Source organism: Phyllostomus discolor, chromosome 8, assembly GCF_004126475.2.
Source record: "Phyllostomus discolor isolate MPI-MPIP mPhyDis1 chromosome 8, mPhyDis1.pri.v3, whole genome shotgun sequence".
Lineage (NCBI taxonomy): Eukaryota > Metazoa > Chordata > Mammalia > Chiroptera > Phyllostomidae > Phyllostomus > Phyllostomus discolor.
This window is the reverse complement of record NC_040910.2, coordinates 21,292,651-21,319,353: the sequence shown is the minus strand read 5'-3', so window position 1 is coordinate 21,319,353 and position 26,703 is coordinate 21,292,651. Positions and strand designations below refer to the sequence as shown.

General features: G+C 35.2%; 1 protein-coding gene across 2 annotated transcripts in view; it reads left to right on the top strand.

Annotated features, from left to right (window-relative positions):
* TLL1 (tolloid like 1) overlaps window positions 1–26,703 on the top strand; it is a 155,476-nt gene that overhangs the window by 76,755 nt on the left and 52,018 nt on the right. Inside the window, exons 3-9 of one of the 2 annotated variants that reach the window (XM_028521099.2) lie at window positions 3,411–3,491; window positions 5,063–5,215; window positions 5,965–6,082; window positions 9,341–9,519; window positions 12,706–12,811; window positions 18,047–18,171; window positions 24,967–25,082. In XM_028521099.2, coding sequence (XP_028376900.1) covers window positions 3,411–3,491; window positions 5,063–5,215; window positions 5,965–6,082; window positions 9,341–9,519; window positions 12,706–12,811; window positions 18,047–18,171; window positions 24,967–25,082 — 878 coding nt within the window. Of the gene's footprint in view, window positions 1–3,410; window positions 3,530–5,062; window positions 5,216–5,964; window positions 6,083–9,340; window positions 9,520–12,705; window positions 12,812–18,046; window positions 18,172–24,966; window positions 25,083–26,703 lie in introns of those variants that run through there. The other variant, XM_036031928.1, reaches the window with a different exon arrangement.

The window sequence follows — 26,703 nt, the reverse complement described above, 5'->3', positions numbered from 1 at the left end:
GTTTTTATTTTATGACTTTATTTAACCAACAGGCTGTGGTGTTCAGTGTGTACCAGGTCTGGTTTCAGTGCTATGGAGACAGTGACTCTTTGAATCCTCGTAACAACCCCCAGAGTGTTGGCACGAAGATAACTGTGACTTACCAGTGCGGAGAAGCAGGTTTAGAAGGTCGTAGAGTTTGCTTATCGTCACGTAGCCTGGAAGTGTCTGAGTCAGGACCGAAGTTCAGTTCTGAGGAAGGCCGAATTTCACACTCTGGAGCATCGTCTTCAGTTGCCTCCCATTTGCAGCTGCAGATATTGAGTTGCAACATGTAAATTATTCACAGAGTAATCATACACAAACTTATTCGGAAACATTCATCTACCTGCTTATATAGCTTTTATGAAAACCCAGAAGATAATTTCAATTATAGTGTTTTGACATGTTTGAATTGTGCCCGTGTGAGTCTTGTAGTATTTAAAAGGTGGTTGGGGTTCTCATTTTGAAATATTTTTATCAAAATTATAAAATTCTTTATATCAATATGATTTTTATTCTGTATTCTATTTTGGAGAAAATTGGAACATTAAAAATTCTTTTGGTAGTTAGAATTAAAAAGTTTATTCAGTGTTACACTTTTTGATCTCATTGAAATTCTCCTTATACACAATACTGTATTTTCTTCTATTGTGTGGAAGATAAAATATATAATTTATTTAGGGCATCTAGCAGACAAAAATTAGGCTTAAGCCTTTTTATTGTGAATTAGTATCTCTGTCCAATTTACATTTTTGCGACTTTTTATTATGGCTAATTACAAACATATGGAAAAGTTGACAGGATAGTGTAAGAAATACCAACACAGTGGTATTCCCGCTTACATATTCAATAATTGTTAAATTTACCATATTTGCTCTGTGTGTGCCTACATGTATTAAGCATATATAAAACATTTTGTAATTAATTGCAAAGACCGTAACATTCTGATATTAAGTAGGTTTGCATGCACTTCTAAAGAATAAGCATATTATTCTGTATAATCGAAATACCACTATCACATATAAGATATTTATACTAGATAATAAAACAAAGGCTTATTTAAAATGATCACACACACCACTTTAAAAAGAGGATGCTCCAGCCTCTGTTGTATGTAGTGGTGGCCTTTTCTGAAACACACAGCAAATACAGGAGGAACACTGCATCGCGGTGTGATCACAGATGGTTTGTTCCTGTAGGACACGGTTATTGGCAGCTCTCCAGTTGCTGTCTCGCACTTAACGTGGCCACAGAGACAATGGATTTGGGACAAGAGAGCAGTGATACAACTCAGCAAATCATAGATTTATTGTGTTACATCTCGTTTTTTTATTTCTGTTTTCATTAGTTTTAAGCTTTATTTATTCAGGTCATTTCCTTAACCCATTCTCTCCCTTTGTATTGGGACCATTCATTTTCTGTGATTCAAAAATTTTCGTAGTATTTAATTTTGTCATTTCATGTATAGTTAAGCCCTGAAATAGTAATAGCTGGAAGAAAAATACCATTATTTTAGATAAATAGTGTAAACCAGGTCATACTGTCAATCATGAAAAAAATTCTAAATTTCTATGTGAAAGGTACACATGTTTGAAAGGAACTTACATTACTCAGTTGAATTTCAATGAGAAAGTGTTCTGTTTTAGTGTTTTACTTTAACTTTGCCTTTTCTTCTCAGTTTCTGCTGAGTTGATTATATTTCTTATTTCTTAACTTCAAAATATTTAGTTTTTCCCATAAATATTTATTTAGTTTTAATATTTTTATTTTGTTATTAGAATATGAGAAATAACCACTTATTTTATTAATTTTCTTTTTTCCATCTCATTGTACTATCTAGACAGAATTTTATTTTAATGACTATAAAATCATTCAAAATTCATAAATATAAAAACATTATATGCTGTGATAGTCTTAAAAAATTATTTTTCCAAGTCTATAATTACTCTAATCCTAATTATCTAACACTAAGACTTTTTTCTCACAATCTGTTTCATTCCTATAAATTATGAAACATAGTTGTTACATAATGTTCACTTTAAACATATAAATGCCATCTTTTAAGAATGTTTCTTGTAATTGCTTAGGAATGGATACGTTTAAGTATTACCTCATCTCTAAAATGTTCAATGAAAAAAATTTCAAAAATTTTTCTCAAGGGTCACAGCAGAAATGTGACTGTGTAATGCAGATAATTAAACAGAATCTTAGTGAATAAGCACTCTAACTTATTTACCTTATAAGGACTTGATTGATTGTCCTAAGGGGCTTATATGGTAATAGTTTTTATTATTTTTTATTAGCTTCAATCTAGGTCATTAAGTTTCAGCATTAATCCAGAGGGGGAAAAACAGATATTGGGAAGCAGTAGTTCAAAATCCAAGACCAGTTTGCTGTTTTCCTGAATTTCTGGTCCTCTTTCTCTGTTTAGCCCAGAGAGACTCATGAACCACACTCTTAGTGGCATGAATTCATTTACACTTGTTCTGATTATCATTAGTGATAATATTGTTTGCTTGCTCAGTGATCCCTCTTGGTAATTTGTCTATTAAAAAGCCAAGAAGAAGGGAAACTAGAAGACAAAACTGAGAGAGCATTTTATGAAAGCCTTTGAATAGGAGGATTTGATTTTCATCAAATGAACTGCTTTTTGACTTATGTCAGGAATCTGCCTTTTCTAGTCTTTGTTGTTAAATTTGCAAGAAGATACATTTCCTTATTTTCACCCTCTCTACTACCTTTAAAGTTATGAAATTATTTCTATCTCTTTTTGTAAATTTTGCAAATTACATAGCATAACACAATGTATTTTGCAGCTGAAACTCCTTTTGAAGTCTAACCTTGAGACTTTTTCCTAATTAGGTGTTATAACTAATTTTTAAAATTTATTATATGTATTATAAGATATGACATGCTTCTAGAAATATTTCAAAATTGATCGTTGCTATGGAGCAAAACTCACACTGTGCATTTGCTCTTCTGTTTTTGTTCCCATTTGGTGACCTGACATCTGAAAATATTTAGTTTGCATTGGGGAAATAGCTCGAGTGCAGTCAGCAGGGCAGAACAACTTGCTGTCACCCTATGTGATGTCATGGTCACAGTGAAGAAAAATGTTTCAAATTATCAGTAGATGACTCAATTTCCATGATGTCCAAATAAAGTCATTGAGGTTGCTCTCCGGCTCTTCCCCAGTGCCGTAGTTGTAGTTACCCAAATTTGTTAACATGTAGTTTTTATCTCCTAAGATGTGTGCATAGTTATGACACTCTCTAAGACCACATAACAAAGGTGTCTGAAGAGAATTTAATATAGCCTATTACTTTTGTTTATTTATAAGAACTTTAAAATACGGTGTTTCATTTACCTATTTTCTTTGATTCCTTAAGGTGGATATGGAGACCATGGTATGTCACAGAAACGAGGGGCCCTCTACCAGCTTATAGACCGGATAAGAAGGACTGGCTCTGGTATATCAATGTTTAAAGTTGCAGACGCTTGACTTGATGTACAGTAAATATTACACTCATAGCAGTTCAGTTTGCCATTGTGATGCAAAGTGTGTGAAGGATGTTTGCTAAGAAAGAGTCCCTTATTTCTGTGTTGTTAGTTGAGACTTGACGTAACTTTTTTAGAACTTAACTGTGGACAATTAAAATGTTTTGTTGACTTATTTTCAGCTGCTTTTTATTTAAAATGTATTAGATATTTATTTTATTGTTAATATTTATTTCTAGTAAATTGGGTATCACACTTATGGTGTTTTTATCAAGCATTGAACTACATCAATTTTAACTGAATGCAAAATATTGTGACTGTTTTGAAATCAAATCCACGTAAAGTAAAAGGACAAATTGATTTATTAGATCAGTTTGATCTAATAAAAGTAGCTGAAAATTTTTGACCCTTCCAAAAATTAATATAGAGAAACATTCAGAAAAACTGCACTCTGCTTTTATAGTTAGTTAATATTTATAATATTGAACTTATTCACCCCTATTTGTAGATTTGAGTTGTTTTTTAAAAAGGTATGTTCAAAGTTCATATCCTCAATCCCTTTAATTGATGGTTTGTTATTAATTATTTGAAATGACTTACATTCAAGTATTAATTTTCCTAAGTATAGATGCTTTTCTCCAGGATATTAAAAATATGCTATATCCTGTAACTAAAACAAAATAATATTAAATGCAACTGTAATTGAAAAATAAAATTTAGAAAAAGATGTTTGGGACATGGGCATAAGGGACATACATTCAACATTTGTTGTATATGAAGTGTATACTAGTGGTAGGGTGTTTGTGTTGGCAATGATAGATGAATAAAAAAATAATTATGCCAGTTTAGTAACAAAAAGTTATGAAAGGCCACCAAGAAAAGTTACCGACTACAGATTTGAAAGATGCTCCAGAACAGGCTGCATTCTGTGTTGACCTTCACCTTGTGTACGGATTATGCTGTGTGCCTGGGTACGGATTCAGGGGAAGTCGTAATGGAGATGGCCCGTGGTCCAGAAGGCTGAGTGAGCCCTTACCTCTCTCAGTGTTATTTCATTCACTGACTCTGTGATGTAATTTCATAATTTTAATCTGTACTACAGAATGTCAATCCCGAAAAAAGGATTGAGGATTTGTCAGGAGTAAGAAGAGTTTTGACTGTACAGAGTTTTTGAACAACGTGTTTTATTCTGGTGGTGAATTTCTCAGTGACCTAGTAAAGTAGGATATTTCCGTTAACATTAACAAATTTTTCTGTGACCTACAAAGTTTGTCTGACTTCTACCGGCTGGAGGCTGTTGTAGGAAAATTCATTAAATTTGCTCACAGAGGATTAAGAAGTTGCATTTTGACATGATATACTTAAATATTTTAGTACTTTTTCAAGTATGTAATATCCATGAAGCTTTTCTTTCATGCATTTTGACTTCAGGCATACTTAGACGAATATGTAAATAAGACATTTTAACTTTTGTCCTTTAGGAGGTAAATGACTCCCTGACCGAGGACTTCTGTTTCACAGAATCTTTTAAATGTCACTGCAGGCTCGGAACAAAACAACACAGTTAAGGGAAAAGTACCTCTAAAATTCTCAGGGCAAAATGAGAAAAATCGAGTTCCTAGAGCTGCTACATCAAGAACCGACAGAATATGGCCTGGGGGCGTGATTCCTTATGTTATAGGAGGCAACTTCACTGGTAAGATATTCCCAGTGTTTATTGTGGTAAAGAAATAGTAATTCTTATACCGATAAAGTGTACATTTTTATAGAATACTAGTCTAGAAAATATAGTATTAAATCAAACTTGAGAAATACTTCCCTCACTTCTGTAGTTAGTTTAGAATATCTTTACATTGAAAAATATCTTTAGTCTTGAGTTCTAAGGGTCTCAAGTACAATTCTGGTTTTTAAACTGAGTTTCAAATGTGTCCATTAAATCTGGAAGTTGATTTCTCGTCAACCAACAGGAAGAATGTATGTCCCATTTACGGGGCCTTGTATACAAATATTTGTTTTTTTAAAGGTTTTATTTATTCATTTTTAGACAGAGGGGAAGGAAGGGAGAAAGAGAGGGCGAGAAACATTAATGTGTGGCTGCCTCCTACATGGCCCCCACTAGGGACCCGGCCTGCAACCTAGGCATGTGCCCTGACTGGGAATTGAACCAGTGACCCTTTGGTTCACAGTCCGGCACTCAACCCACTGAGCCACAGCAGCCAGGGTGTACACACAGATTTGTAGAGATAGTAAGCTTGGACCTTCTAATTATAAAGCGAGTGTCCATTCTTAGCAATGACAAACTGGTGGAGCTCCAGGTGGGCATTCTTTGGTTGATGATAGTGGTGGCATCTGAGCTGCCCAGCCAGACTCGGGGTAGAGGAGTCCATGTGCAGCATCCCTCTCCAAGGCAGGAGCTGTTTTATTAACGCCATGCCCTTTCTCCAGGCAGCCAGCGAGCCATGTTCAAGCAGGCAATGAGGCACTGGGAAAAGCACACGTGTGTGACCTTCATTGAAAGAAGTGATGAAGAGAGTTACATTGTATTCACATATAGACCTTGTGGGTGAGTAGAACCAGGGAATGCCTTAAGTCAATATAGAAGGTGAAAAAAAAAGTCCACAGGTAGGGTTCATTTTCTAATACGTGCTTAGTGTTTTGCCCATGAGAAAGTGTGAATTTTACAAAAGGGAATACTCAGTTTTAAGTAAATATGCTCTTTGATCATGGACCCCATGCATCTGTCTCAAGGGCATTCCTCCGCTGCCCTTGCTTCTTTCCCTCATGCTCTGGCTGTAAAATGGCCTGTGCCCGCGTCCCTGAGTTAGAACCTTCAGTGCCATCGTCTGGTGATTCTGTTGTGCTTCCTCCAAACTCCCTTCAGTGATGGATTTTAGTAAGTTTCTATCGATGTGCGCTGTGCCCTTTGGTTTCCACTCTGTCCTGCAGCAGTGTCCTGGTCGACTCACGTCTTTGTCACCTCGTGTCTGGTCCATTCCAGTCGCTGTCCTGTGTGGCCTTACCAGTTCACTGCCGCTGGCATTATCATCACGGAATACCAGTCATGGCAGGATGCCACACTTTTTTAGATTCTTTAGCATTTCTTCCTAGAGTGTTTTCTATATTTGTTTCTTACAGAATGATAACAGAAACTCTCTCTAAAATAACTGTTCTGTCATTTGTGAAAATGCTGCGTGAAATTTTGATAGATATTTCAATAGCAGTGTGTTGATGACCATTATTAATATTCAACCTCTTGAAAAGAACAGCAAATAACAGGGTTCTCTAAACTTGTTTTTAAAAAGAAACACCCATCTTACCCTTTTAAAAGTGAAAAACACAGAGCAGTATCCTGGGACACATTTTGGGAAATGCTAGCCTGAGAATAAAAGCCAAATTCCTTGGTATAACATTTAAGGAATGCCATGAACTCACCACAAGTTCCGTCCGTAGCTGCTTCTGCCTCCACATCTTTCCACAAACCCGGCGATCTAGCCACGTCACAGCAGCAGCAGCCCCCGGAGCAGTGCCATATACTGTAAAAGCCGTCTTATTGCAAAAGTTTTCAAACGCTTTGCCCTGCATTTCCAGTTCATTGGGAGTTATATTTGCATACTTGTTTAAATCCTGCTTGAATTTTCGTTTGCTGGCATGCTAAGGGTACCCGACAGGGTGTGCTGTCTACACTGTGTCACCTGACGAGGCACAGGAGCCTGGACCTGCCACGCTAGTGATTACGATGGGCCAGGGCATTCAAGTGGTGACAGCCACGTCCTGCCATCCTAAAAGTTCCCATCATTGCAAAATAGTGATTTTCTAAAGGTGCTCTTTCATTCCTTCTACGTTGGTCATCTGAAATTCTTCTATAAGGAGGAAATTTCTCTAGTCACTTGTAGCTATGAGAGTACCCTCTAGTATAGATTATATAGGGAAATAAAAACAATGTTTAATTTCTTTGGAGGACATTGTTCTTGCCCTAATGGTGTATTTTGTAGGGAAAATCTATTTCACTAGGTACCGTGAGGACGGTTGTCATTTCGCTCTGTGCCATCATATTTTCCTAGATCATCTAACTTCAAAGTGATGGATTTCATTTGGTCCTGAGTGACATTAAGAAAAATTATATGTCTTCCAGCTATTTTTGGATAGTGCCATAATTTTTTAGTTATTATTTAACTCAAGTGATTTTTTTCTTCTGAGTTCCTCTAATTTTAGCCTGATAAGTTTTGGTTACTTTTGAAATACCTCCTAGTTCTTGATATCTATTTAATATTTAAAAGGTCCAAATCTAGGCTGTCTTTCCTCTTGGTTATTTACTAGGAAAGGATACAGCTCAGCTTAGATATTTCTAAGTACATAATGTATTCAGATCAATACATCTATTTTCTCACTCTACAAATTTGTAAAACAAATATAAAAAAGCACCAATCACTTGTTATTTTATTGCTTAATTTCTGTGTGTAACAGATTCATATTTATACTCATTTTCTTTTATTCATTTGGCTCCTTTCACAATTTTTTATTTCACTTGTTCGATCCTGCTAAACTATTTTTCCCCATTCACTATCATTTCTTAATGTTTTTGCTTGTGATATTTTAGTCACGTGGAATGCCTTTACTTTCCTTTTTTTATCAGTGGCTGTCTTTCACATATTTCATTTGCAGCTATTTCTGAACTGCCCACAGTGAAGCTTTGCTATGAAGTTTCCATTTCCGCTGCTGGCTCACCTGCCATTATTAGTGGTGAGGGCAGGTAGCTTATCTCCATGTCCCTGGGCACCCAGCGCACTGCCTTACAAGTAGGGACCCCAGTGGTACAGGAAATACTGGCAATTTACCTCTTAACTCAAGCACACCGTGTGTAACTCAAAATAAAAGAATTTAAAGGAGTATTGAAGAAAATTTTGAGCAGTGGGAAAAAGTCTTGATAGAGGTATTGCATCAAATAGAGGGTACTTTGAAGGTGACTGAACTTCAAGCATGTAAGAATAAACACACATTTTTATAAATAAATCCCTGAGTTTGTGGGGTCCCCCATCATACATTTTAGGGTGGGGAAGCAGAAAGAAACATGAAAATAAATGAAATGTAAAATATATTAGCAGACCCTAAATTCTAGGGCAAAAAGTAAAGCGATGTAAGTGGGGTAGAGGGCATTAGCGCAAAGACTTGACAAAGATGAGGAAACGAGGCAGCGGATGTCTGGGGAGCATAGTCCCTGGTGGAGTGAACAGGCAGTAAAACGGCCCCACATGTCTGTGTGGCTGCGAGGAGCGAAGGACAGGGACAGCAGTGAGGGATGAGATCTGCCCGGGGAGACGTTTGTGAGTGAAGATCATATAGGATCTTGCAGTTTTTTTTAAGTGCTTTTGACTTTCTTCTAAGTAAAAGAAACAGCCTATATTAGTCAGCTGAGGCAATTTATAAACTTTGTTTTATAGTTAATACTTTAATAATGGATTATTGCCAGTTAAGCAGGTTGACAAGTTAATATAATACTTTAGATAGATCGTGAGAATAAAAATTATATTAGATATGAATGTGAGTCGATAAGTCTTGAGTTCAACTATATGTATAATAGCATATTAATCAACATTGTAATTTATCACTCCTAAAAGTGATTGAAGGCATATGTCTAATATATGAGTTAGTACGAACAAAGCACTTCAAGTCATTAGTTAGAGACTTTTGTTATAGATAGGCTGTCTGCCTCTGAATTTGTTGAATTTTATACTTCATCATAGTCCTTTAGAAAATTTTACCATATTGTAATTCACCCAGAACTGCCATTCCTCCACCACCACCTCTCTCTGCTTTATTCCAGATGCTGCTCCTATGTAGGTCGACGGGGTAACGGACCTCAGGCAATTTCCATCGGCAAGAACTGTGATAAATTTGGAATTGTTGTTCATGAACTGGGCCATGTGATAGGATTTTGGCATGAACACACGCGACCAGACCGAGATAACCACGTGACCATCATCAGAGAGAACATCCAGCCAGGTGAGAGGATTGGGTTTAAGGTTGACCAAGAATCTTTTAGTCATGTTTGTACTATTTATCTTTTAACTTCTTGAAAAATGTGAACTGATTTTTTTTGATATGATAAAAATCAACATTTTGCTTAATTAATAAATACCCATGATGGTGTTATATTTTTCGTTGTTTTTTCTTCAGAATGAATGATCGTTGTTGTTTTTTTAGGCTTACTTTTTCCCTTAAGATATAGATCCTTTATTCCTAAACTTCTATGTTTTCCAAGAATGGGTATCAGCTCTTGAACCATAAATCCATATTGTTAAATATTTTGAAGCATTTTCTATAATTAGCTTTATAATTTCTGTGTAAGGATTTAGAAAGAATCCAGGGTTTACAATCAAACATGCTGCTACCAGAGGAATCTATACCGTACCATGGACAACTTCTGGAGAAAATTCCAGGGAAATGAGCCGTTCCAGGATAGTCTAAATGGTTTCCCTTTCTCTTTAAACTGACTGCCCTACAGACCAATTATTAAGAATGTTTTCAGCAGTTGAATATAGTATACAATCAAAAATTAATTTTCTCTGACAGTTGATGTGTGATGTTTTATTTTAAAGCTTTTTATTTGTTTTAACTTGAATAAACTCATAAACATCAGTACATTTCAATTTTCAAGAGAAAACTCCTATGGTTGGAATTTTCTTATAAGATAGTATGTATTTCAAGCCTAAGCAAAGTAAAAATGTGTCTTTATTTGCTTATTTGTGACCAGTTTCAAGTTATAACCATTGAATTCCTTAGAATTCCTCATTATTAACAGCATTGATCTATTGATTTATACATCACATTTTTGGTGACAGTTATTTCTTGAGGCACTATTAGATATTGGAAATACTGTGATGAAAAATACAAAGCTTAGTGTGTATGTACATTATATATGCAAGTGATTGCAAGTGAGTGAGCAAAGTACCAATGGTCGTATGTGGAGACGTGTGACGTGAGACGTGTGACAAAATGTATCTTGGAGGGTCAAGGGAGGTGTCACAGAGGAACTGAAGCTCAGAAGTAAAGACGTGTTCTAAGTGTACAAAAGAATGATGGAATTTCTAAGCTGAAAAAAGCATCATGATTAAAGATGTAAATATAGAAAATGAAATTATTTTTGTTTGCCCATTGTGACTGCATGGTAAGTTATAAGTGGGCAATTAGCTGGTGATTATCCAGGGGAGTTAGATCGTAGGGGATCTCCTATATGAAGCTAGGGGACTTAGATTTTATACTTTTAGCTCTTGGAGGATAATTAGAGCATTGGAAGCAGATTGAGTTCAGATTTAAAAAAAATAATTCTTTCATTTTGGGGATTATTAACTGAGAATGGGAAAATGGGGCGTGGGAAAGGTGAACCCAAAGCCAGGGAAACTCATTAAAAATGTAAATGAGTAGTCTATGAGATGACCAAGTCCTCAGTTAAAGTAGCACACGTCAAGAGAAGCAAGAGGGAATAACCTTTCAAAAATATTTGGAGAGAAACATCATGTGAGGCAATATTTTTGAGAGGAAGAAAGAAAAATAATGATTTCATTTAGTGTCTTCTTGAGTTTGAGAATCCATTGGATGATCCAAATTGAGATACTTAGTAGACAAAGGGAAGGTGAGTCTAACCCTTAGGCTGCATCTGGATAGCAATTTGACAGTGAATTGCACTGTGTAGGGAAGCGCTGGAGGGAGAGGGAAATGACTGAAGATAGAAAATGAGGAACACCAATATTTAAAATGTTTTGTAGAAAATCCACAAGACTAAGAAGGTTTGGTCTAAGACACAGAAAATTAATGAATGTGATGCCTAAAAGAAGAGACCATTTCAAGAATGATGAAATAATCTGTAGTGTTGAATATCAAAGAAAAGTAAAGACAATGTATTCTCCCAAAATAAAAGACTAATGTGTGAGCCAGCTGTTCATTTTATACTTCATATCATTAGGAGAGAAATAAAGAGGGTATAATATTTCTGAAAATTTTCAATTATCTATTAAATGAGTAGTTTTCTGTTAACCACAGTTATTAAGTTTCTCCTATTTTGTAGACAAAACTTATAAAGGAAATACCTTTCAAGAGCAAAAGTTATTTCTTAAAATAGAACTCTGGTTCAACATAATATTTTATGTACCTAAAACAAGCAAGAAATGTACAAATAGTATATGGGTACAAATGTATAATACTTAACACAGTGCTAAGCAAATTATGGCTATTTATAAATTTTGTTGACTCTACATTCAGGCCAATAGAAAAAATAATTTATTGAGTGGTATTCCCTGCGTATTTGGAACTATTATAGCAGTTCAATGCTAGTATGTAAGTATGTAAGAACAAGTTTATGACTTGCTTTGGCTCAGAAACTTCGGATCAAGTGTTGTTCAAGGGCGATGTCTAGTAAGCGCAGACTTTAGCTTCGGATTTATATGCGAAATTAGTGGCTACGAGAGGAGCCACATTGGTTGAAGGACTGGATTACCTTAATGTATTTTAGACTATGCGTTTGAGAAGGAGGCTTATTCTTTTGAAGCGTACTCTTCTTCATCAAAAGTGCTCTCCACTTAGAGCTTGGAGTGGATTCATCAGAGATTCTTGTTTAAGTTTTGGATGAAATTTGTTGCTCTTGTTTTACTTTTAGTGACAAAATCACATTGCTAGAGTCTGCTGTGTTGTGTGTACTTACAAATATTGTTTTTATATATTTTTTTCATTTTGTAAAAAAAATATAAAGCAAATAGGAAGATCATTTTTGTCAGTCTTGGCAAATGTAGTCATAAAGAGAAGGTGGGAAACTCATTAAGTAAAATGTAACTTTTTATAATCTTTTCTACAGTACTGAAAAAAAAACCCATAAGATTTTAAAGAAATAAATATGAGACTAGAAAAGAGTATTCATTAGAAAAAAACAGACCCAAAGTATGTTTTTGGTAATCCACTCTTTTGCCAAAAATAACTTGTTAATGAAATTCAGTATGACACTTTCAGTGTGGTGTAGAGGAACACGGTGGCACTGGATGGATACTTTTACCTGACATGGATGTCAGTATATAATTACAGTGTGCATGAAAATTAGCCATTTAGTGAAGAGAAGGTGCAGGCGTAGGAAGGAGCTCTTCTTTTCTCTCCTCTGACTGTTAGAAGGCTTCTGAAATGTTGTTTGTGCCTGATTCGTAGGTCAAGAGTACAATTTTCTGAAGATGGAGCCAGGAGAAGTGAACTCCCTGGGAGAAAGATATGATTTTGACAGTATCATGCACTATGCCAGGAACACCTTCTCAAGGTTGGAGTCTCAGGTTATACCTTTTGACTTTTAATTCTTTTCCTCTGCGGGGCTTCTCACAAACCTATGTCTATCATTAGAACCGGAAGCATTCTCAAATACTGTTGCCATGAAGCACGAAAATACTTGATTGGTATTTATGGCCAACACCAGGCATTTGAGATTTTAAAAACATATTTTTATATTTCCTATCAAATATATAAATTCAAAGTAAAAATTAAAATGAAGTGTTCAAACTATTTTATAATGCTAAATCATAAACAAATTTAATTAAAATGATGAAACCAGCCAGCATGTGAAATTGGCAAATCATTATTTAACGGAAATTAGGCATTCACAAGTCAGACAAGGTCCTCGTTGTTGCGTTGGAAGGTGGTACCCTCCATGTGACTTGTATTTTCTGTTGCTCAAGGAGTAGTTGCACTCAAAGATTGCCATCCTGATTTAATTCTCAGAGAACATGTAAGGGAGATATTTTACTTTATGTAATTTAGAATTTCATCACTTATCAAATTTAAAATCATTTTATTAATTAGTGAATGCTATTTTTAAAAATGTAATAAATGTGGGTTTTGATTACTTCATTCTAAAGATGATGTCATCAAGCAAATAGGTCTCAGGTAAGGAATTTAGAACCATCGAGGTCACTGTCTTTTCCATTTCATGCCCATTTCACACTCAGATGTCCATTTCAACTCACTCTTGTGGCCCACTTGCATTATTTCACAATTTACCCACATCTGTTTCTAAAGGCTGGGTCAGGAACCAGATTTAAAAATTCAAATTAATCCCCATTTTGTTAAAAAGGAAATTCTTGGGGAAGAGTAAAGTAGGATATGTAAATAAACTCCTAATGCTGGGGTACATTTTAAATGATGCTTTTTTGAAAAGGCCAATTTTTATTATTATAAAAATGTGAATATTAATAATATTTAAAACTCTTCAAAGTATATATTGATATATACATATATATCAATATATTCATATGTTCAAACATAATAAGTATCCAAATGTTTATTGTTTGTGGAATTGAATTTAGGTTTTGGTCGAAATACACCCATAAATTTGGCCTGAAATTACTCTTCATAAAACTTTATGTCTAGGTCAGTGCTTGAAATTGAATTTTTTGTGGAAACATGTAACAAATGGGGATTTGGTCCCAGGTCACCAAGGGGCACATATCATATGCTGCTGAAGTATGTTGTTTAGAAATAAACCGAATTGTAATTCTTTGCAACACATGTGGTACTAGAAAGTAGAGAAAAAATTTATATTTTCTTTTCTTGATAGAGGATGAATCTATACCAAAATTTAAAACCTATTTCTCCTTATTTTGTACTCCTTTTACATGTTTAAATTGTTTTTTCCCATAAACCATTCTGCTCTTGCTGCCTGCAGCCCCTTACCTGAGCACAACCCCTCCATCCCCACCACCACCTTGGTTACTGCATGCCAGTCAGCCTTGACCTCTTACATTGTCCCATTGTTTTAAAATTATCCTATTCAGTTTTCCTAATAAACTTGTATGTCTATAGTGAAAGTAATGATATCTGCCTGTCAGCAAAATTGATCCAGTTAACACTATTTTATTGTTTTGTTTTTTAAAGATGATGTTTATTAGTTCATACATAGGGTTAAATCACTGAATTCGGGAGATGAAAAATTAGCCAACTTCTCAGTCTCCACCTCTAAAGTATTTGAAGTCTCTCTGTTTTTCTCTCTCTCTGTCTCCCTCTCTCAATCTCTCTAGTAAAAAACACACAATATAATATTTACCACCCTAACCGTTCTTATGTGTACCGCTCAGTATATTCACAGTGTTGTGAAATGGCTCTCCAGAACTTCTTCGTCTTGCAAAGCGGAGACCCTATGCCCATTAAACAACTCATCTTCCCTTCCCTGCAGACCCTGGTACCCATTATTCCATTTTCTGTTTTAATGAATTTGGCTACTTTAGACACCTCATTAAGTGGAATCACACAACATTTGTCTTTTTGTAATTGACTTATTTCACGTAGTGCAATGTCCTTAAGGTTCATCCACGTAGTAGCATGAGACAGGATTTTCTTCCTTTTAAAGGCTGAATAATATTTTATTGTATGCCTATACCACATTTTGTTTAATTATTTTTCAAAAACATTTTGGTAATTTGAAGTCCTGTGTGATTTCATATGTATTTAGGACTGTATCTTTCTATTTCTGTGATAAATGCCATTGGGATTTTGATTTGGATTGTGTTGAATCTGTAGATCATTTTAAGTAGTGTGGACATCTTAAGAGATTAAGTCATCGCATCCATAATCATGGAACATCTTTCCATTTATTTGTGTCTTCTTTAATTTCTTTTAGCAATGTTTTATAGTTTTTAGTGTACAAGTCTTCACTCCTTGGTTAGGTATATTCCTAAATATTTTATTATTTTTGATGTTATTTTATTTTATTTTTTAAAGATTTTATTTATTTCTTTTTAGAGGAAGGGTAAGGGAGGGAGGGAGAGGGGGAGGGAGAGGGAGAGAAACATCGATCAGTTACCTCTCATACACCTTGAACCAGAGACCTGGCCTGCAACCCTAGAATGTGCCCTGAACAGGAATTGAACTGGCGACCTTTCAGTTCATGGGATGATGCCCAATCCACTGGGCCACACCAGTCAAGGCTCTTTTTTATGTTATTTTAAATGTATTTTTTAAAATTTCCTTTTCGGATTGGTCATTGCTACTATGTAGAAATGCAACTGATTTTTGTGTGTTGATTTTGAATCCTGAAATTTTGTTTAATTTGCTTATTAGATTTGACAGCTCTTTTGGTGGGCTCTTTAGAGTTTTTTTACGTATAAAATCATGTGATCGACAAACAAAGATAATTTTACTTCTTTCCAGTTGGATGCCTTTTTCTTCTTTTTCTTTCCTAATTGTTCTGGCTAAGACTTCCACTGCTGTGTTGACTAGAAGTGGTGAGAGCAAGCAGTCTTGCCTTATTCATGATCTTAAATGAAAAGTTTTCATTTTTTCACCATTAAATATGATATTAACCAGAAGTTTTCATATATGGTGTTTATGATGTTGTGGTAGTTTCCTTCCATTCCTAGTTGGTTGAGTGTTTTTTATCATGAAATTGTGTTGACTATTGTCAAATGCTTTTTCTTCATTGTACTTGTCACTGTCTGGGTTATCATTTTTTTGTTTAGTGTTTTTCCTCCCTCCCATTGGAAATGTGAGTATCATAAGGGGAGGAATTTTTGTGCTTTTCATTTACTGCTATGTGTCCAGACCTATAACAGTTCTTAGTAAATATTTCCTAAAGGAAGGAACAAGTGGAACTGAAAATGTTATTCTTTTAAAATTGATTTTATTGGGGTGACATTTGTTAATAAAATTATATAGGTTTCAGGCGCACAATTCTTTAATACACCATCTGTATATTATATTGTGTGTTCACCACTCCAAGTCAAGTTTCCTTCCATCACCATTTATCTCCCTATACCCTTGATCACCTCCCCCCACTCCCCTTTCCCTTTGTTAATCACAGTACTGTTGTCTGTGTCTGTGGGTTTTTTGTTTTGGTTTTGGTTTTGCATAACCCCTTTGCCTTTTCCACCCAGCCCTGGAACTCCACTCACCCATGGGGTTCAGTGGTGCAGTCTTCTTGATCACCAGTGCCAGGTGCTCCAGGAATGTCCCTTATGTGGATTATGTGGGCCCTCCTGTTGTAACTGAGTCTTGATTGCTATTGGCGTGTTCATGCATGGGGTCAACCCTCAGGCTCAACACTGACTGTAGTGTGCTGCCTGTGCAGGTGCCGAGCACACAAAGTGGAATTTGCCTCAGCAGGGGCTGGTGCCTTGTGACACCTCCCTTCAAATATGCCACTTGCAAAGCTTATTGGGTTCTGCTCTGATGCTGTCTGCAGCTGGCCACTGGGTGTGTTGACTCTGGGTCTCTTGGATGGGATGCAGGTGCAGGGCAATGTCAGACACTGCCTGTGACTGGCCCTGGGCAACCTCTTTGGAGCAGTCTCGATGTGAAATCTTCTGTAAATCTTTGGTTATAACACTTCTCAGCTAGTTTTCAGTTCGTCATTGAGGGTGATTATTCTGTAATTTAGTTGTAATTTCAATTGGGTCCTGGGAGGAGGTAAGTGTAGCTTCCACCCACTCCACTGCCATCATTTGAAAATGTTCTTTTAACCTAAAGTTTAAATGTCACTTATTTATTTAAAAATTTTGGAAAGGAGTTTCTCTCATTCATCTCAGTTTAAGAGATATTTTTCCCTCATTCATCTCAGTTTAAGAGATATTTTTAAAATTATATTTCTTAAATATAGAAAATTTCTCTTTAATACACATTCCATTCTTCTCACTACTTGGAATAGTCTTCCATTCCATCTAACTTTCCTTAGAGCTATAAACGTTGGCATTCATTGTGAAGTCAGACTATGTTTTTGGTACAGTATATTCAGAAATTGTAGTCATGTGCATTAACTAAAGTTGTGAGTTTCTGTTAGAGCCTTGGGTACAAACAAGTCAGTATCTGTACCTTACCATTACTAAAGAATCGCTTAGTTATTTGGTTATTAATTTTACCATGAAAATTGTATAGTCTGTGTATGTGTATGTATGTGTGTGTATCACCAAAGTATTTTGTTTTTAAACTCTCCTATCTAAAATTTGACACTTTATTTTTCCTTATTTTTTAATGTACACTATAATACTTGGAAGAATTATTCTTAGAAGACTACTAAGGTTAATTAGTGTTTAACTTAAAAAAGTAACCTATATACACATGTATATGTGTACTTCATTTCCCTTTTACAATTCTAATAACTCCAAAAATGTTTATTGTAGGTTGTCCTTAAGAAAATGCGCCTCTATGAGGAAGACTTGTTTTATAACTTGGCGATCTAAGGGGTTCTTAGATCTGTGTGAGAGACCAAAACAAAAGCCACGTGTGCTTCATGGGGACCATATAATGTTCTAGATTTCAGAAATCTTACAGTATAGGCTTCTAAGGAAAACGTGGATATCGTCACTGACTTTAGGCTAGGCAAACACATTTAGTGCTCAGTATTATTCTACTTCAATGGGAGTGTTTTGAAAGTCGGAACACTCTTGAAAGCTCAGCACTGATGTATTTCTCCTTTGAATGACTTGAGTTTGGAAAAAACCCTATTACTTGCTAGGAGTAAATGTGCCTTAGTTGGGTGACTTATGTGTGGCTTGCTTCTGATTTTTTTCAGGGGGATGTTCCTGGACACTATTCTGCCTTCTCGTGATGACAATGGCATACGTCCTGCAATCGGTCAGCGAACACGTTTAAGCAAAGGAGATATTGCACAGGCAAGAAAGCTGTATAGATGTCCAGGTATTGCACCATACAAACACGGAGCGTAACTGTGCCAGAGGGCGCTCTTCCAGATGAATCAGCCACGATTTACTCAACTGTTTACTCGTTTCTTTCCATGCTGGCAAGTGATGTGTTCAGTTCAAAGTCAGTAATCATAAAATGAAATAGGAGAGAACCCTGGAACACCCACTGATATAATTAAAAACAAATTACTAGAAATCAAATTTTAAGCACAAAGATAGTAGGTTTTATTTCTTTCAATTTAAGGAGTAAAAGCAAAAAGCATATTTGTCTGATAGCTGTTATTAAATAGTTGCATGATTTCGTAGTCGAATGCTGCATTTCCTTGCCAACATAAAAAGAATGTCCTTTATTTAAACTTTAGTATCGAGTCCTGAATGATCTTTTCTTGCAAGTACCATCATTAATTGAATATAAATTAAAATGTTGTTATTGGAATTGGTAACTGAGTTGCAAAGAATAAGTTTTAACCATGTTGCTAGTGAGCTACTGTAAGGTCTTAATAAGAAAGTTCTAAGGGAACATAGTGCTTACTGGTCCAAGAAAAAGAGTCTGCTTCCAATTTGGAAATGCTGCGTACTCTGTTCACCTACTGCACACTCAGAATGCTTCGAAACACCTTATATCAAAGAGGCATGTTTAACTTTACTTAACACAGCTTTTCCCAATTTTTGTCCCTGAATGTATGTAATATATATATACATATGTAGCATTTTTTTTTTGGTAAATCTAAATTTCCACAGGAAAGATGAGTATATAAGCCAATGGAACCACTGTGACAAAAGACATGGGTGATCCTTGGCTGATTTCTGGCAGTATTGGATAAATTATGCTTTTTAAAATTTCAAAGTAGAAAATTTTAAGAAACATTAGGTGATTAATGGCAACTAAATAAATGGATAGTTCCCATATAAAAATCATTTTGATTGTCTCTCTAAATATATGCATGTACATTATATTTAAAGAGCACACTAGAGGTGCATTTATACCCTGAGCTGTAGCAAAGTCAGTCAGTAGGAATCAAAAAGTAATCATACACATGGCATTTAATTTTCAACCTATGATTCTTCAATATTTTAGTTATTAACAGGAAAAATAGTAAACATAGTTTTCACTTGAGACTTTAATTATGAAAATGGATAAATGGACTATTTTCTTACTTGAAATATGATAATATTACATTGCTTTGTTTTATATGGCAAAACCACGTTCATTTGGGCACCGCCTTTGAGAGCAATGTCTTATGTTTCTAAAGCAGTATAAAACACAGGCCACTGTATTGCAGCTTGTGCATTTGTGTGGAGTAAGGGAGAACTAAAAGAAGTATAAATTTTTAAAAAAGATATGCTAACTTTCAGTTCTCAAAGGCTTTGAGAATGACTTGTACTGCACTTTTTTTTTATTTAAGTGTAGTTGGTATTCAATCTTATATTAGGTTCAAGTGCACAATATAGTGATTCTACATTTTTGTACCTTACAGTGTGATCACCCCATTAATTCTAGCAATCATCTGTCCTTAGTACTCACCAATCAACTCCCTCTCTTACTTTTTCTTACTCCCCCTCTTTCTGTTCCTTGTTCCCATAAGCCACTGCAACCCCTGTTCCATTCTCTCTGTCTGTCTGTCTGTCTCTGGCTGTTAGTTCTGAGCCCTTTCTATGGTTATGTATTTAAGGTTCTTCATTCCCTCACAATGGGAGCACTAATGATATTGGTAAAAACAAACTTGTTTTTGGCAAAATACAGGTCAGCTACACTGGTGCAGTAGGTTTAACAGTAACTCCAAGGGCATCCATGGAATAGTGGTGAAGATCCATAATTAATACATTGATGTCTAAATAGGATGTCTTATCTGAGAATCACCTAAAAAGAAAGTAAGAATTTATAAGGTGATTAACTACACTGAAGCTCCGTTTTATTGTCTGTAAAGTGGGAATAATAACACCTATATACCAGAGTTGTTAAAAGGATTAAATAATCTATTATCTGCACAGAACTTAATTCATCACTTGGCAAGTAGTAATTACCTTTTAAATGGCATTTATGGTAAATGTCATGAATTCCTCAGTGGAGTGCTTTTCATGTGCTCTCTCTGTATTTTCTGCTGCTCGTGGGCGAGGCTTTAAGGATGCAGACATCAAGGGATGAGCTAACACAGGGACCTCACCGTACAGGAAAAAAAAGAATGTATAAGTTGACATCTGGTTGTGCCTAGGTTTTATTACAGAGAGGAGGGGTTATAAAACTGCATACTTCTTTGGAGTTTGTCTTACTGTTTTGTTAAGAAATTGTTGATGAATAGTCAATAAGAGGTATTTGCTACTTTTTACTCCAACACGTTTACTCTGCATCAGGTTATGCACAAAGCTCTGTTATTTCTGCATTTTACAGAGATGTCCTTAGAGCTGAATCTTGAAAGGAGTGCCGGCCTCGTTCACACATAGATATCCAGGCTGTGGCTTTTACGGCCTCAGATAACTGGGGTACTGAGTCCAAGAGGGCAAGTGCGTAATAGGCAGGTTGCAAATACTGTTGCTTCTCCTTCAATAATATAGAAAATGTATTTTTGTCTATCAGAACATGAACATTAAAAATGTGTATTTTTAATTCCCTTGAAACAACATAAACTTATTTTTGTAGGACTTTCTAACTGATAATTTGTAATTCATTATTATATTTATCTATTTATATATGCCAAAAGTGTAAGTTAGATTGGTATCTGAAACATCAGTTACTTATTCTATTTCTGTGCATACTTGCCATGAAGAAGCTTCCTACAGGAATATAGTGGTGTTTTTAAGGTGATGCAATGAAGGTAAGTTTCAGTTTAGGATTGTTTTCATTGCCATTGCTTGCTCTTCCTTTTAGAAGCAGGCAAGAAAAGTCTCCTGCACATCGCTACGTGAAGAAGGATTAGGGTCCTTTATAGTCTTGGCACTCTCCTGATAGAAGAGGCAGCCATCCATTGCCAGACCACATAGGTCCATGAAGGAAAAAGGAGGGAAAGGCAGAGCTGCTCAGCCCTGGGAGTGAATAGGTTTCTGGTCACTGCTGCCCAAAGGCCCATCCCATGTCCCTGACAGATGCCAACCCTGTCTAGAATTAAGACATTTTAATGGACATCAGCTAATGCTCCTTGCCTGTCAAAATCTCTTGCATCCTGCATACTGTCAGGACAAAAAGTGTCCACATGTGGGGGTGGAGAATGAGTCATCTTTACAATTATTCATCTTCCTTTTACCCCAATAATTTGCATTTTGCTTGTGAAGCAGAACCTCTCTAGGGTGTATGAGTTCTAGTGTATCTTCTCTTCACAAGTGATTAATTTGTTTTCTTTCTTTGGTGGGGGAGGCTGCTTCTTCTTGGGATCACTTTATCTTTTTATTTCTAAGTTGCTTACTTTAATTCTTCTCCTGATATAATCACTGGTCTTTATTTGCATTTTTTTCTTAATTTTGTTTTTCTGTAGCCCAGTGAGCTTATTACTTGTAATTAGTTAGTACTTATATCAACTATCAACCCTAATATTCTGTCAGTGATTCTTAATTAAATATGCAACATAACAGTGAAATTAGTAGGAATGTAAAATAAATTGATACCTTAAAGGGGCTTCTGAGGATATCTTCCTTTCATATGTGTTATGTGTTCATTTTGTGAACAGTGAAAGGTAAAGGTCTAACTTCATTTATTTGGATGTGCATACCTAGTTAGCCCAACACCATTTGTTGAAGAGACTATCTTTTCTCCATTGTGAAGTGTTGGCATCCTTGTTGAATATCGTTTTACTGTATGTTCTTGGGTTTATTTCAAGTCTTTATTCTGACCCATTGGTCTGTATGTCTATCTTATGCCAATACAGATAGACATACTGGTTAGATTACCATAGATTTGTAATATGTCTTGAAGTCAAGAAGTATGAAGCTTCCAGGTTTGATCTTCTTTCTCAAGACTGTTTTGGCCATTCAGAGTTTGTGATTCTACATGAATTTTAAGACTTTTTTCTGTCTTAAAATGCAAAAAATGCCATTGGGATTTTGATAGGGATTGCGTTGAATCTTTAGATCACATTGGGTAGTATGGAAATTTTAGCAACCTTAGGTCTTCCTATCCATGAAGACAGGATTTATTTCCGGTGCTTTGCTTTCTTTCATTTCTTTCAGTGATGCTTTGTGGTTTTCTTCAAGTTCTTTTAGCAATGTTTTGTAGTTTTCAATGTGCAAATCTTTTGCCTCATTGGTTAAGTTATTCCTAAATATTTTATTCTTTTTGGTGTTTTTATAAATGGGATTCTTTTCTTCATTTCCTTTTCAGATTATTTGTTGTCAGTGTATGGAAATGCGACTGATTTTTTCATATGTTGATATTTTATCCTGCAATTTTGGTGAATTTGTTTATTCCAACAGTTTTTTTATGTGCATGTATGGAACCTTTATGGTTTTATACATATAAGATCATGTCATCTGCCTAAAGAGCTAGAACTTTAACTTCTCAACTATGATTTGTTTTAGAGTAATTTCAATTAGTACAGTGATAATAATTTCCTTTGTATATTTCTTAAAGACTTTTTTCCTAAATATGACTGTGTTTTGTAATTCAAAGACACGTTCTAACAATTAAGACTGCATTTTTCCTATCTGTGGACAAGGTACGTAGGAAGAAGAATTAGGCCATCATAATATTTTACCCCTTACAAAGCAAGTCTGTGACGTGCCTATCAACAAGGTAGTTGCTTTGCAGAAGAGAAAACTGAGGTTGAAACTTATGAGTCTTACTTGTGTGACATAATAAATAACAATGCCATAAAAGTTTTCTCATCCATATACCTTGCAGAGTATATGGACAGACTGCATTTTACTTAGTGTTGGCACAGTTTCCCTTGCTAATTTTTCTTTAATTCTTTAATAACAAACTTTCCCTTTACATTTGAGCATTTATCTACAAATGGCTGGGAAGGCTGATGAAAATCTTCCATAGTAGAAGTTGAGTAGCCTGAGACAATCGCTCTTACTGAAGATACTGGACAAATAATTGCCACAATTTGACTCTTGTTGCTTACACTTCTTAGTTATAAGCAGGTGCTATATATTTATTAAATTTTTGAATTTATATTCTATATTATTTTTTTCATTTATGCCCCCTTGTTTTCTTTCTATTATAGCATTATTGTTATATTTTTGGATTAACTATATTTCTTTGTTTTAATTACACTTTAGGAAATACATTACCAGTATTCTCTGTGACTTAGTAGAGTTTTTGGTCATTGCAGAATTTATATTTAAACTCGGTGAACTAGTTTAAATGCTGTGAGTTATAATTCTTCTCATTGAAGCATGCTCAATTTCAAAGTGACTGTCTAGCATCTAAACTGACTTTAGTAAGAAATATGTTGATTGCATTAATAAATTTTAACAAATTTTAATTTTTCTTAGGGTTCTTGTAATGTTATATTTGTCAAGGCCCTTAGATGATTCATGAAAAATGTTGAATGAAATATTTTTGACCACGAGCATTTTTGTTTTGTTCTAAAGTTTCTTTTATCTACCTATTCATTAGCTAAACATTGCTTACTCTTACTTTAAATTTATTTTGTTGGGTAAACATGGCAAAGTAAATTTAAAGTGTTTGTAAGTAAATATTTATGCCATATCAGACTTTTTATAGCTCTGTTGTGTGTTTTCAAAGTCATCATCTTTCTTCATATAAGATATGCAGAACCATCGATAACTTATGGAGGGTTTAGTGAGACAAGAGTTCTCTTGCTGGTAGCTATGGCTCTGTAATATGGTAATATCTCAGTATTTATTTCAGTTGCCTTCAGAGGGAGAGAACTGTTCTTTCAGATTGTTGAGTAAAAATTTAAATGTGACTGGCCGTTTTCGAATGTAGGATACTACAGCATCCTAGCTCATACCATTATAGAATGGTTCTGACCGCTAGCCTTGGCTGAACCAATGAACTAATTACTCTCTGCTTTTGCTTTTGTTGAAATGGCCCTAGAGATATCCATCACACTGATCTGAAGGCTGTGGAGCTGATAATTTGCTATTTCAGATGACTGGTAATTACTTCCAAGAAATTAGACAGGCTTAGTAAGAGAAAAATGTAATTGCTTTTCCAGCAATTTGTACTTAGGATCAACAGAAAAGAGAGAATAAATAAACATCTATATCCTGTTGGAAATTTTGAATCTTCCATGATGTTTTTATTTTTCAGTTTTCATGGGGCTTATTTGGAGAAAAATTTTCATTGTGATGACATTTGGGAACCATTCTTACTGGTTATTTATTGGTCATTATATAAGATTTACTTTTTCAACTTTGGTATGGAATTTACTATTGAGCTTAGCCTCAGTTTACATAGAATATGTTGATGGAATATTTCCCGTGGTTCCAGAGCTGCACCAACTAGGTATCCACTGTCCTGACTGAAATATGGGTCACTTACAAGTTGGCCACTAGCTCCTTGGGAATGAATGGCAAAGGTTTCCATGAGGAGGAACTTTATGCATGCAAGATTATTTATATCCTAGTCTTGTTATATGGGTAGCCCTCGTGATCTTATTAAGTACAGTCAAATTCTGGTAAGAGAGACATAAAAAGTAATTCCTTAGAAAGGAAAAGTCTATTATAAAATACAAATACATATTTCTAGTCTAATACCAAAAGATTCAAGGTTTTAATTATGATACCTGCACCTTTCATAAACTTAAAGAATGATCTTATCCTTTTTAGGACACATGGATGTCATGTTTTTAAAAAATCAAATATATGTTTTTTGTTATTTTTATTCCAGCATGTGGAGAAACGCTACAAGAATCCAACGGCAACCTTTCCTCTCCAGGATTTCCGAATGGCTACCCTTCTTACACACACTGCATCTGGAGAGTCTCCGTGACCCCCGGGGAGAAGGTAGTTCATTGCAGCAAGAGTTCTCTTTCACTCTGACCTACGTACAGAGGTTCAGTGTGCAAACATAAGTGGCTTTGTGTTTTATTCTTGTTGGACTCATTAAATAAGAGGCTAAATAGTTCAGAAAAATTTATAGTGAGTTTTCAAAGATTAGCTATTCTATACAAAAACATACAGAATGGCCCATGTAAAAGCAAAAGGCTTATTTGATAATTTCTTTATTAAATTATGCTCATTAAAAAGGAATGAAACATGGTGTAAAATGCCACTAAATTGGTCTCTCTGAAGATAATCACATGAATTATTATCTCATATATCATAGCACCCTTTTGACAAACATTTGAGGATTATGGTTTCAGCATAGTGGGGAATTTTTTTAGTTGGGAAATTTAATAAATAGGTTAAAAGTCATAAGCATGGAAAATCTAATTTTTAAAATACATATGTTAGAGACAAAATTATGGAAGACTATACCAAAACAATGGTTATTTCTCCCTGTTGGATTTATATATAGGTTTCATTTATTTTTCCTTTCATTACCTATGGTAAGCATATATTTCTTTATACAGGAAGAAATTATTTAAAAAATAGATTATTATAGCACAACAATGTGAATGTACTGAATGCTGTAGCACTGTAAACTTAAAATGGCTAAAATGGTAAATTTTATGTTACATGTGCATTTTACCACAATAAAAAAATGAGATTGTCAGTGCACGTGTATGTCTTGGTCAGACTGAGCCTGCCAGGGTACAGACAGAGTCCTGTCCAACCTGAGGCTGTTCTTGACGTTGCACAGTGCATGCTGGTAACAGTCCAGGACATGCACCTGAGAATGTAGCTGTGTTCAGCTGATAAAAGCATATAATACCGATTTTTCCATCCCTCAGAACTGATGGACCTTTTAACAAGGGTAGGCTTCTTAGGCATTGAATATAGTTAACATGTTTTTTATTTTCCTGTGTAACCCATTTGAAAGCTATCATTTGACTACTTTCATTTTGTAAAAGAAAATTTTGTTAACCACTCATGTAATGGTTTACACATATGGAGTCAGTTTACAATATAATGTTTATATTGCCAAAGGTACTGCTTAAATGTAGCAGTTACTGTATAGACAAATTGTTGACTCCTAAAACGTACCTTCTGGTGTGTGAAAGAAATCTCTGCTATCAAGAATCTTATGCACCTATATCAAGGACAAGGCCTAGTAATATAATAGATGATCTTTGGAAAATAATGGAAGAAAGCAAGATACAACTTGCCATGGATTTGCAGAAAGATAAGAGAGCTCAGAGCTTGGTGCTGGTGCAGTCGATGCAGAGAAGCTTGGAGACCAGTGACTGAAAAGGAAGGAGGAGAACGTTTTTAGCAGCATTGCAGAGTATCACTTATAGACATTGCAAGTGATTAGATAGAAGGTGGAGTGGGCCTTAAGGCAAGGGAGGTATACAAAAACGTCCCTGTGAGTAGTTGCCGCTGACAAAGCCAAATGTCAAAATCCAGATACTATCATATACATTTAAGCAGGAAAAATATTTTCATAGCATAATTCAACTCCTGTTTTTTGCCTATCGTACGTATAATTAATCCCTGATGGAACTACGGTTCTACCAGAGCC